At 50.9% G+C, this 13,186-nt stretch overlaps 1 protein-coding gene across 1 annotated transcript in view; it reads right to left on the reverse strand.

Annotated features, from left to right (window-relative positions):
* Positions 1–12,720, reverse strand: part of TNR (tenascin R) — a 29,106-nt gene extending 16,386 nt beyond the window's left edge. Inside the window, exons 1-7 of the mRNA XM_009319867.1 lie at positions 12,225–12,720; positions 8,953–9,429; positions 8,237–8,500; positions 7,293–7,408; positions 4,593–4,743; positions 1,880–1,911; positions 1,701–1,848 (exon numbers count right to left, since the gene is read on the reverse strand). Of these exons, the coding sequence (XP_009318142.1) occupies positions 1,701–1,848; positions 1,880–1,911; positions 4,593–4,743; positions 7,293–7,408; positions 8,237–8,500; positions 8,953–9,429; positions 12,225–12,720 (1,684 nt within the window). The remainder of the gene's footprint in view (positions 1–1,700; positions 1,849–1,879; positions 1,912–4,592; positions 4,744–7,292; positions 7,409–8,236; positions 8,501–8,952; positions 9,430–12,224) is intronic.
* Positions 12,721–13,186: the final 466 nt, after the last annotated feature.

Raw genomic sequence — 13,186 nt, forward strand, 5'->3', positions numbered from 1 at the left:
GAGGTCCCACATGTGGTCCCTCCTTCCCAGGGCGTGTCCCTGCAGAAAGGGCTGGGGCATCTGCTCTCACCTCCTGCTTGGCACAGACCCGGGGATGCCACCCACAAGACTGACGTGAGTGCTGAGGCATTCACAGCATCCCTCAGTAAGTCACTTCAGGAGCTAATTGCATGTTGTTTAAAAAAGAAAAGTATTTTCCCCCTGTATTAGAGTAAGGGAAACCAAGGTAGCGTGCATAAGAGAAAAAGGGCTCTGTAGCAGTCATGCATTGGCTTGAACTGCTTTAGAAGACCTCAAGCATCTTTACAGGCTCATTCACGCTCAGATGTTGCCCAAAGGGTTTGTTTATTAGTGCTGCTGGGGCTGTGCACTGAATCTGCTTTGGTTTGCACGATAAACCTCTCTGGTGAGCGATGGGTTGGTGCCAGGCAGGGGCTGGACGGCAGCAGATGGGGGTAATTACTGCTCCTTGATGGATCTGGGTTTAGTTGGGGATTTTTATGTTGCCTTTTAGAAATAAAACAAGGAAGGACAACACAGCAAATCAGTCGGGGTGAACATCTCATCTGAAATATATATCTGTAGAGATATATACACACACACAATTCACACACCGCAGTTATTGTAATAGGAGCCTAGTATCCACCAGTAACGTACGTGACAAGTAATTTATATACCATAAACCAGCACTGAAATGAGCGCTCTACCTCCTCCTTTATGGCACGGTAAATTAAACCTGTTAGCTATGTGCAGGCTTAACATTAATTAAAGTTTTACCGACCAGTTAGGGTATTCATGGAAGATATAAAATAAGATAACCACACTTCTGACCGGGCTGCTTTCAGCCACTTGACTGCTGATTCCTTGGGCAATGCATCTGCTTCGGCTCTTGACGCTGAATGGGAGCGAGCATCGTTTTAAATTCAGACCTGTGCTTGCTGTTTTGGTGCTTTTGAGAATTGCACATTGATCTACGGGTGCTATTAAGGGTATAAACTGCTGGGTTTTAAAGTTTTAGTTGTGGGCTCAAGCTAAGCTGTGGGTCTGAATGGGCATTGAAGGTGGTGGGGACGTGTGTCACCGGCAGCAGCAGGTTCAGCCTTGGTGCTGCAGCAGGACATGGCCAAGGTGGGGTTTGCTCAGGGGTTGTCATCTAAATGCGGGTTGTTGAGTCATCTGCCTGGTCACTGGCATCTGTGGTCACCTGGGGTGCTCTGGGGACCATGCGAGCATCCCCGAGGGGCATGGGGCATGGTGGAGACCCATTGCACTGGAGGTTTAGGGACTAAACAGACATGTCAGCACTAGTGGAGGGGGGGTCAGAGGGTGGTTTGAGCTGTGCATGTGTATTTTAGAGTGAGCTGAATTATTTGCTCTGCCTTGCTCTGCACCAGGACCATGATGGGATGCGAGACACCTGCATTCAGGCATCTTCGTTTGGACCTGCATCTTAACCATCATGTTTTCATTGTGCTGCTTCCCCCCAGTACACCAGATTAAACCCTAGCTCACTTGTGCCCAAGGAAAGCCAGGTACCACTAAAATGCAGATGCAAAAAACCCCTTGATTCGGCTCCAGATATGCAAAACCCCATGCTTATTGCAGGACAGCCCATCTGCAGATTGCAGCAAGCCATCTGCCCATGCTTGTTGGAGGCTTAAAAATTCATGCCGATTCTCCCAGCAAAGCCAGCTAGCTACCTGTGGTGAACTGGGCGAGGGCCGGCCGGCTCTCGTTGGCACCCCGGAGGGCACTGATGGCAAGGCGGTAGTGGGCGCCGGGGCGCAGAGCCTGCAGGGAGTACTGGCTGAGGGGGGGCTGCAGGCGGAAGGTGGTCCTCCCCCCCTCCCCGTCTGCCACGCCGTCATTCACCCGCGTCCCTCACCAGGATCTGTGTTGGGCCATCGATGACTGCAGAGGAGGAGGGGGAAAACGGGCACCTGTTATTTTGGGAGAGTTGGGTGGGGAAAGGTGGCAGCTTTGGGGACACCAAGCTTCAGGGGTGCTTCAACCCGACCTTCAGAGTGGCCCAAATTAGCAGCTGGGGACAAGGCAGAGAGGTGGCATGGGCAAGAGACGTGACACCCCACCCCCACCCCAAGGTACTCAGGGGTTTTGGTCCTGGTGGGTTCCCAGTCCCTTGTCCCAATATCCCAGTTCTTTCCTGAACCCTCTCCACTTCACTGATGTCTCTCCCAAGCTGTGGACACCAGAGCAGGACCCAGCAGTTCTCCCATCAATGCCCATTACAGCTTTAATGCAACTCATGCCCTTCTCTCAAGCTGGTTATTGGCAACAATTCCTCCCTGGCTTTTTCAGGTGGCATCTCCCATGATAAAACCTCCCACGTCTAATTGCGGTCCACTTTCTTTGCTCCTAGATAACTGCTCGTACTTCGCGATGCATTGAAAAACATATAGTTTTCCTTTGTGCCCAGCTCTCCAAGCCATTCAAACTGCTTTTGTTGATGATCTCCTTCCACTCAATTTACTCTTTTCTGAGCCTTTCTGTCACTGGCAAAATTTATCAGCAACAATATTATGTCTTTTGAAAGGCGATGACAATGTGTTAAATAACGTGGGGCCAAGGACTGATCCAAGCATTGAGAACTGAGGAATGTCTCTAGAAATGTTCCTGCTTCGGTGCCAGCTTCTGGTTTGTCATTAAGCTGACGGATCAGATTGTAAAGCTGTTGATGTCTTAGCAGTGGGGAGAGAGGAGAAAATGCAACTGCTCTGGAGAGTCTTCATGACTAGCTGGGTGTGGGTCTACAGTGGGTGTCCACCGAACCCTCTCATATAAAGGGGTTTTAGATAAATTCATACCAGGGATCTACTGGGAGACAATTTTGGACACTTCTGCTTTCTTTCACAGAGAATTGGACCCCTCTCTCCTCCACTCGACCGCTGGAAATCATGGGCTCAAGCCCAGGTGATAGGTGCTTTGAGTCCAGCAGGACCTAACTGCTGCATGGATGGACAGACGGGCCAAGCCTGGCCATCGCTCCTGTGCCATGGCAGCATTGATGCACAGAGCCTGCTGGGCAGCCTGTTTTATCACTTATATGATCACGAGGTGGGTAAAAAAACCCATGCTGGTTCTGTAATTCAGGCTATACTGCATGCAAGTACATCTAATATACTGTATATATTAGAAAATGACACTATATAATAAGGATGTGCTAAATGCTGCACCCCAGGGTGGGAAGTTCTGGGGGAGATGTGTGTAGGCAGGGGTGGGAAGGACCAGGGAGGGTTAGAAAAAGATATGTGGGGGAATTGGGAGCAGTGGGGTGAGGTCTGGGGGCCAAACAGCAACGAAGAAGGGAGGACAGCTGGGAGGCAGGGTGTTTAGGTAGGAGCTGGGTGTCCAGCTTGGCCAGTACCAGGTCATGCTTATCCAAATCCTGACTTTTCAACTACCTCATGTTGTCCAGTCATGCAGGTGATTTTGGGGAGCATCAAGTTCTACTTACCTGTGCAGCATGAAACCATGGCTTTGCTGCTCGATCCTGGCACAAAGTGTTGAGGCAGAACGAGGATGATGGGGCAAAACTATGGGCGTGCTGCAGAGGAAGGCAGACACGCCAGCATGGGGACGCCTTCACAGAGCGGAGAGCTGGGAGCCCACCACTCCATCTGCGCTCCCCTGCAAAGGTCAACCACTGAGTTTGAAGTATCAGCCTCTGTTTTTATTTTTTGCTGACTTCCTGGGGAAAGGAAGATTTGGGCTTGACCAGGAGATGTCTCTGTTAAGCCATGTTGAGCTGAGCGTGCAGGCAAAGCAGGAGGAGAGGACTATGCTGAGGAAGCTCAAACCTGCAGCAAGCTGCTGCTGGTGGAGGGACCCTCCCTTCACTCTCACCGTTGCCTCAAATTAGCAGCCTGGAGAGAGTATCACCTCGTTATAATCCTCTGGCAGCTATTTAAATGCTGTTTCCATTTGCAATAGCTTGGATGGAGGTAGATGTCTGCCTGGCTACCAAGGCAGACCGCAGCAGATCTGGCATGGAAAGTCTCTTCTCCACAATGACCTCTGCCCATCGCCACATCTCCTTCGGTGAGGAGAAGACCTGGTTGAATTTCCTCTAGCCTACGGGATGGACCAGTGACCAGCCGAATAAATTGGTTAGGAGGGGACGTGCTGTTGCTCCTGGCTCCCTGCCCTGCTGCCTGATTTGCCTGAATTGGTGGGAGTAGAGGGCATTTAGTGGCACAAAAGCAGGCAGGAGTTTTAATCTGTTATATATGAGTAGGCAATACATTTATAGAGATGTTTCCTGGGGGCATCCAGCATCTGAAATTAGCGGAGAAGAGGAATTTATCCAGCTATATAGTAAAAGCGGACCTGAGCCTTCGCTCCCAACCCCATTAACCTTGCCATGGTTTCTGTGCTCACAGCAGTTCAGGAGGGAGAGGGACAAAATACCGCATGAAGAAGCTGTTGCTGCAATGCACCTGTAGCTTGGGCAAGTTGGGTGGTGCTAGTTTTATCCCTGCCCATGCAGTGCCGGGCCACTCTCGCTGCTGGGACCTTTTTTTGGGGACCAAGCCCTGGGCGCTGCCGTGCTGTCTGGGGCCGGGCTCACTCACGGGTTGAGACGCTGTCAGAGGTGGGAGGGCTCCTGGCTTGTTCCTTCAGGGCCACCACGGTGACAGTGTACTCTTCCCCTGGCTTCAGCCCTGTCTGGTTGAAGGTGGTGACGGTGCTGGGGAGCTGGGCAATCACACCACCTTCGTTGTTCTGTCGGGGAGCAGAAATAACCATTAAAAAAACAAACAAAAAAAGGTGGGTTTGGGGGACTGATGCATGGAGGGGAGGTGCCCCCACATTGCGTCCTTCCATGCCCAGCCCTGCACCCCCAAATCACATCCTTGCCCTGGCACATCCCACCGTGGAGGTGCAGAAACCCAGGGTGAAGCGTGGAGCACTCATGTTGCTGGGCTGAGAAATCCTCCCCCATCCCTTCTTCCCCCCCCCCTCCACTTCTGTATTTACCATCTGTGTGTCTGCTGTTCTCCAGAAGAGAAAAGACAATAAAAACAAATCCAGGGCTGGACTCCTTTTCCCTGCTATTCAGGTGCCAGGAGCCTTCTGTTCTTCATATACAGGTATGAAACTGTAAGGTCTTTATTTTGTCATCCCCTGCTTTTTAAGTATCTTTATTAAACTCATTATACTTTGTGGTTTTGCTCTGAAAAACTGTAAGGCTTTAAGCAACTGCAAATGTCACCTTTCCTGCCAGTGTTTGGACAAAGGATCTTTTCTTGCTGCTGTCTTCACTAATAACACGCTAAACAAATCTTTGCACATAGCTCTCAATTCATATTCATCTCTTTTCTCATTTAACAGGAAATCTTCCATTTTAGCCATAAATTGCCAGCTTACCTTTCCTAATTTTCTTTTCTAAATCTGTCTTTGCTTCATCTTTCCCCTCCCCCTCCCCAGCACACGCAGCAGACAGGCAATCCCTGCCTGACCCTGCTTTCGGGGGGCGAGAGCATCGCGGGGAAAACGGAAGGAGGATTGCTCTGTGGGAGGGTGCAAGCATCCTCGCGGGGATGCTGAGGACCAAATTAGCATCCTCTTGCTCGGTTTTCAGGAAGACAGAGCGAGCTTGATTTTACTCATCAAGGTTATTTGTGATGCTGCTGTTATAACTCTGTTTTTTTCATGTTGAGGCCTCTTGGACTAGGTTTTGGTTTTATCTGGAGTGCGGCGATGGTTTAGCGTTTGCCCGAACAAGTATGGCTTCCAGGCAGTGAAGGAGACAGCACCCTCTGCCTTATTTTAGGAGAAAAGCTGGTGATGGAGAATTGAGAGATTCCAATTTCAGCAGCGGATGGGCAGGAGCACGACTGTGTCTTTGTAGTGCAGGACCGTGTGCATGACCGATGGATGAGAGAACTTCAAAGCCCTGTGAGCTACATCCCTTCCCCACCCCAAAAACCTGCATCCAGGAACAGCCATCCTTTTGCGCTTTATCTCTTCCTTTAAATCCTGAAATGTTTCTGCATGGTTTTAAGTTTCAAGCTTAAAAACAGAAACAGGGCCAACAGTTTGTATTTATTTTTAGGTGAGAAAAACCTATCGCTGATGACCGGGTGGGGAGAAGTTTGCTGCTATCCCGGCAATTCCTCACCCTGAAATGGATATATCCCTATTTATCTGCTTCAGAGGGATGCTGTTGAGCTTAATTCTTGAGTATCAGTGAAATGTTTGAAAGATAGCTATTTTTTTGCTACCAAAAGCTCTTCCCTGACATTGTGTTATTGTTTCAGCTTTTATCCCCATGGTGAATGAAAATTACCCTGGGGTTTATACCTGCAGTACCTGAACTTCAACTTCTGACATAATTTGTGCATGGATGTACTCAAAATGGTACCCAGATCCTTCCAGCCTTTTTGGAAGTGAAGGAATGAGTTACTTAAGCAATCGAGCCCTTGCTTCGTGCTGTGTAATGATACTTTACAGTTAAGAGCGTTTAAAACTTTGGGGCCAAGTTCTGCAGTTCTCCACTGCCCAGAGCTGCCTTTGACTCCAGCGAGGGTTTTGTACAAGTGAAAATGGCATAATTGAGCCCTTAATCAGCATTACTTTTACTGCTGGGGCTTGAAAGCTCTTGTAAAGAGGCTCCATATACAATTGATGCTATACTTATGGCTAAATGGTGTAGAAATTATGAATATAAATGAAATACTTGATGTACAATTTTTGTTGCCGCGCATAGAAAATATGTGATATTTAGGGCAACATTTTCATCCTTTCATCTTTTCTGGCACAAGTTCTACCTGTTCATCGCTGCGATTAAAATTCTGTGGCAGGAATTAGCTGTGCGTGTGACTCAGGGATGCTGAAAGTTGTTGTCTGAGAGCCGGCGGCTGCTCAGTTCGATCCAGGCTGCTTTGGGTAGCTTAGCGTGCAGAGAGAAGGGGTGAGGAAGAGGAGGAGGAGGAAGTGTCACAGCAAAGGAGATAGAAGGGAAAAAGAGGGGGTGACAGCAAGAGGCAGTGAGGCTGGAAGGTTTACTTATTTATATGCTTGTCTCTTGATTTTATTGGGGAATTTCTTTGAGGACAAGTATGCCTCGACACCAAAGACTACTGGGGAAATGCAAGCTGGCAATTTGAGGTTGAGGTGTTTGAGGGTGTCTGATGTGAAGCACACAAATTGCAAACAGAGGTCAGGGTTTTTTTGGGGGGAGTAATTGGAAGCTAATTTAGGATCCGCTCACTCAGTGTTTTTAGGGTGACTGGGTGTAGCCCGCGATGCCATGCATGCGGTGGCGGTACCTTGGGGATGAAGCTGATCTCCCAGCTGTCGAAGGGGAAGGAGAAGGGCTCCCACTGCACCTCCGCCGTTGTCTCTGTGATAGTCTTGAACTTAAGCCCCTGCGGTGTGGCGAGGTCTGGAAGGGAGCAGGGGGTGGTGAGCAGAGCAGGACGGGTGTCGGGGTGCCGCCCGCCCTCACCCTGCTCCCTGCAGCTATTTCATTATCTGGACAAGGAAAATGGAACCCTTTTCGTAGCTGCTAGCAGAGTCATTGCCCCTTTGTCCCTACTCCGGGCGGGTTAGAGGGAGAGGAGGGAAATGCCTGGGCTGCTGGACACCACAGCATCCCTTTGCATTGCACCTAACTGCACCATGCAAACAGAGTGGTGGGGTTGCAAAAGGGGTGTCTGGGTACTTTATGTTTCCCCCTGCCCTCTGTATCTTTGGTTTCTGAGGATCCTTTCAGGAGGTTGCCATTACAGCTTGATACTCATTTTCCTCTGTGCATCATGGTCCCGGTCAGGACTACGTATTTCCTGATGCACAGCAGCATCCCCTCTTGCTGCACTATTGCCCATGTCATTGGGATTCGTCACAGGGAACTCATCCAGGAGTGGGAGGAGAACTTGTGACTTCTGTGATATATCACAATATTTTCTATGAGGAAAAAAGTGTAAGGTATTTTGGGCCATATTCTGGGGGCTTCGGTAAAACACTGGAAGTTTCTTTGATTTTCAGTCATTTGGGTTTTCATCCAGACTGAGTCTTTATGCAGAGAGTGGACGCATTTCCCCCTTTCCTATATCCGCATACAGATATAAATAGGGATAAATATATCCCCAATTTTTTTTTTTTGAAGGCTCAATTTTCTGCTGCTAGAAGGTTTTTATGGAAAATGTGAGCCAGCTTGAGCATCACCTCTGGTTATCCAGGTACCAAGCGACAACTGCAGTAGGATACTTACTGGTCATCACCTTGGAGGTAACAGGGATGCTCAAGACGTCACTGATGACTGCGTAGACACTGATGTTGTAGGCAACGCCTGGCTCCAGCTCTGTGATGGTGATGCTGCTCCAGTCCCCGGGCACCCGCTGCTGGAGCTGGCTGCCCCCTGGCCCTGCCGGCTGGTATGAGATGACGTACTCGGTGGCTGCCCCAGGGCTGTCCCATGCCAGCTCGATGGAGCTGTCGCTGATCCCTGTCACTCGCAGGTTTTCGGGAGGAGCCACTGATGGGAAGGGCAGAGGTAAGGAGAGCGTCAGTGTGTGCGTAGCTTATTCTCCCACCCAGCTGTGGGGAAGGGTGTGTGGGCCTGCTGGTGGGACACTGGTATAGGCTTTGGGCTGGGGGTTATGTGCTATCTGTGGTTGTATTAAATGGTATAGCGAGGCAAAGGCTCAGGAGAATCTGACTGCAGTTTCTGTTGCACCAAGGGTTTACCACTGATGTTGGGACGAACCTCGCTGGCTTTTTGCTCACCTCCCAAACTTTTGCCTGTGGCGTCTCTGGGGACAGGGACAACAGGGAGGCAGTCAAACTGCGGGGCCTGAGCAGGTCCTGTGTGACATGCTCTGCTGGGTATGGGTTTCTCCCAGGCTTCGTGGTACTCCTATGGGGCTCTAGGCACCTTGAAGCCTCATACATTAGGGTCTGTCTCTCCCCATGCATGCCCCCCACTACCTGCTGAGCAGTCCTGCCCTTCGTAGCCTTCCTCACAGACGCAGAGACCATCCTGGCAGACCCCGCGGCTGCTGCAAGCGTTGGGGCAGTGCAGCCACCCGCAGTCCTCCCCGGCGTAGCCCTCCTGGCAGATGCATGTGCCATTGGCGCAGTGGCCCTTCCCTGAGCAGTCACGGGGGCACCGTAGCTGGGAGCAATCCTCCCCGGTGAAACCCTCCTCGCAGACGCACTCGCCATCCACGCAGAGCCCATGGGAGCCACAGCCAGCGGGGCAGCGGAGCTGGGAGCAGTCCTCGCCCCCGTAGTCATTGTCACAGATGCACTGGCCCTCCAGGCAGACACCGCGGCTGGAGCAGCCCCGGGGGCAGCGGGGCTCGGAGCAGTTGCTGCCTGCCCAGCCCTCCATGCACACACAGCTGCACGACTCCAGGCTGAAGTTCCCATGGCCGCTGCACTGCGGGGTGTAATCCAGCTGCCCTGCAAGAACGCAGGACTGAGGGTCAGAGTCCACCGGGTTGGAGGTAGAAAAAGGTCAGTGTTGGCCCTGGGTCAGCCCATCGATGGGCTGTGGGGAAGAGGGGCAAGATGTGGGGCAAGTAGGAGATGGTCCTCCCTCTGGTTGAACATGCCCAGCTCTGGGGAGCTGGTGGCTTTAGGTCTGGCAGGGGCAGAATTGGTGATATGACTCATGATATTGGGGTTGGACTAGATGACCTTTAGAGGTCCCTTCCAACCCAAACTATTCTATGATTCTATGAGTCATGGTGGGGCTTGGGTGGGTCCCCAGGAGTTTCTGTCCCCTCAGGAGCACTGGCCTCCATGACTATGGGTGCCATCAGCCTTGTTGGGGTGCAAGTGCTCCCTTTGGTTTTTCTTCAGCTCAGTGCTCAGTCGATGGGAACCTCCCTAGACCTCTTACTGGGAAAAAGCTTTCCCTGACCAAGCCCTCTGCACTAGCCATGACTCCTGTTCCTTGTTACAGGTGAGAGGTCCCAATCTGCTTGCTCTCTCTCCTACAAGAAACAGGTATGTACCCAAAGACATCGTCTTCATCCCTGTCCTGGTGAGCCTGGTTAAGACAGAGCCATTGGCTTTGCACAAAGTATCATGGGTTTGGGCATGCTGGGGTTGTGGGAAAGCTGGGAAAGCACACGGCCTCTGTGGCCACCACCTCTGATGTCCCCCCTTTACCTGGCAGCCTTGCACAGGACGCTCTGGGGTGAGGAGGGATGCATGGGGATGAAGGCACCAGTCACTCTGACATTGCCAACGTTCCCCTCTTTTGCCTCTCAACATGGACCCACAGCTCCAGCTTAGGGTTATGAACTGAGGAAGAACAGAAACCCTTTTCGTGCTTCCTCCAACCATTGGGAAACCTCTGCACCATGAAGACCCCAAGCCACAGGACTTTTTGTCCCCCAACTAAGTTTTCCATCCTAGCTGAGCTACCTGAGCAGCTCTTTCTATGGTGAGTGCATGTAAAAGGGGTTCAGTTACATGCTGTGCCAGACAGACCCATTTGGGTTACTTTGCAGGATGCTTCCCATCTAAACTGCAAATACTGGGAATGGCAATCAGATTCTCTTCAGAACTCAGCCTCTAGTTAAGTTATCAAAAGAGGAGAGGATGCTTGTAAGTGTGCTGGAAAAGAGAGGCTTTCCTTGGGGAAATGCCTCAGGCGGTGGGGTAGGGATCCTGATCTCCTCTGTGGTGCAGTGAATTGAAAGCAACTCCCATAAAAATAAATGAAATTACTTGAGGTTTAGCTCAGCGCATCTGTGATCAGAGTGGAGACTCCACCAAGCAATGAATCTTTAATGGGACTGTCTGCGTATGTTGCAAGTAACCCAAATAGGCCCATCAGAGTTTCAAATTAATTCCTTTAAAACAGGTTTTTCCCATTGTGTTTCCTACATGATTTTAACTCTTGCTTTACACACACTGGTGGCATGTGTGGGTGTTTTCCGTTTCATCTTTTTTTAACGCAGCTGATGACTGTCGCATCGGGAGGGGATGCGGGCTGAGCCTGCAGCTGGAAATGCAGTGACTTCCACTGGCTGCTTGGGACATGTCAGCCCGAGCCACCCTGCTGAGTGTGCCATCCTGGTTTCTTCCTCCCCAACCCACACTCCCTTGGTCCAACTCTGTTGACCTGAGTGTGGGTCTCTCCCATTTCACTTTAACATGTCCTCAACATAGAGAAGTTGGGGTACCACCAGAAAAATCACACTAATAGCTGCGAAACTTAAAAAAAGGCAGCGGGCACTGGGGGAAAAGGGTTGCTTTTAATTTTTCTTCCTCCCTGTTGTTGTTCTTGGTCTGAAAAGCTGTTTTCCCCTGGAAAGATGCCCTGTGTGGCTCTCCTTGCTTGGTGGCTTTTTCCCAGGAGGAGCCCTGGTGTGTCGGAGCCCTGAGCAGGGCTGGGCTGCGCGAGGGATGGATGCCCTTTGGGACAGCCCCTCTTACCAACCTCCCCGACACGTAAGGAAAACCATCAGTGTGCTAGCTCCCGTGCTGTTGAAATGCAGCCTTTAGCCCAAACCTTTCTTAATCCATCTCATTTCAATTGCGTGCTGCTTCCCTGGCTCTGAGGAATGGCCATGGTGAAATGAGGAGCCGTCTTTGATGGGGTAACCCTAATGGGGGCTCTTGGAGAGCTTCACAAACTGCACATATTGTTATTCAGATGAAGTATCCTGTTGATGGTTTTGTGCCTTTGTTACAGGTTTTGTTTGCATCTTTCATGGCAACAGAAGCTATTTCCTCTATTTTTTATTCTTTTTTTTAAAACTCAGCTTTTCGTACACATTCACTCCTCCTGCAGAGAAGATGAAGGGGTTTATTGCCGGCTCCCGTGGTGCTGCCTTCAGCCCAGGGACAGCTTAGGAGAGCAGCAGCTACATCTCTCCTCCCTGTCCCATGCGCAGTGGCAGATTTCTAACAGCGTTGCTAGGACTGCAGGGTTGGGAGATCACCCTGCTCATGCCTTACCAGCAGTAATTTTATCTGTAACGGGGCTTTAGCTCTGGCTGTTACAGGGTTTCTGCAGCAAGCAGGGCATGGGGGCTCAAGTGACCAAACCCGTCCTGGGGTTTTTCCTGACTTGGAGGACCTAAGATGGGCTTTTCCCTAAAGCCACAGCCACGCCATGGGTGAACACAGGTTTTCCTCTGTCACCACTCTGAGTGGCATCACCAGCTTTGTATTTATTTCTCCTGCCTTTCACTCGAGCCCTTAGTCCCCAGCAAGAGCTAACAGGATGGCATTACTACCTGTGGCTGCATTTTCTTGGCAGCAATTGGAGTTGCATTGGTCCCGGAGCATGGAGACCTCCCTCTCCAGCATCTCAATCCTGCTCAGCAGCTCCTGCAGGGATGGGAGGGAGGTGGAGCACTTGCAGGCGTGCTTGGGCAAGTTTATCCTGTGGGTGAAGGTGACCTGGCTCTCACTGTCGGAGGTCTGCTCCGCGTACTCCACCAGCCGGTCGTCTTCTGAACTCACCTCCTCGGCCGAAGACTTGAACATGGACGAGCAGCAGCTGTCCAGGGGAATGTTGATGTTGTAGATGTGGTGGAACACCATGGGCTGCTCTTTGATGGGTGGGCTGCAGTTGGCAAGGCCACGTGCCTCATCCACTGCCAGCCTCTCGGCCGGCTCCGTTGTCACCTCCAGCCGGCACTCAAAAGGCTTGAGGACGGTGCCCAGTAGAAGCAAGTTGAAGCTGATGAGTACGTTCCTCAGGACAGGGTTTTCACTGTCAGTCCCCATTTTCCTGGGAGAGGGAAGAGCCTTCTAAGCCAGCCTTGGTCAGCCAAGTGTGGGGACGACCTGGGGACACAGAAGAAAAAGAGCATTGTTAGTGTTAGCCCTGAAACTGTGCTCAGCGTAGAGAGACAAGTCCTTCTTGGCAAAGTCATCCAGAGAGATGTGGGGCTGACTTGACCCACACACAGTCCTGCTGGCTTTGGTGGAGCCTAAATCAGCCCCGAGTGGAGCCCGTGACTGGTGGGGAGACCCTGCTGTAGCCCTTGAACAGTGACAGAGGCAGATTCTTGTTGCCTTTTTTTTTTTTTAAAGGAAACAGTTAATCTGGTACTAACAAAGCATGAAATACACATGTTTTCAGGAGAAACACCCCGTATGGGATCTACTTTCAGTGCCACATCAGTACAGCGTGTAGGGTCCAAAGGGTTAAGGCATGGGTGACAGTGATGCATCCCTGTGCTCTCCTTCA

Source organism: Pygoscelis adeliae, unplaced genomic scaffold (genome assembly GCF_000699105.1).
Source record: "Pygoscelis adeliae isolate BGI_AS28 unplaced genomic scaffold, ASM69910v1 Scaffold283, whole genome shotgun sequence".
Lineage (NCBI taxonomy): Eukaryota > Metazoa > Chordata > Aves > Sphenisciformes > Spheniscidae > Pygoscelis > Pygoscelis adeliae.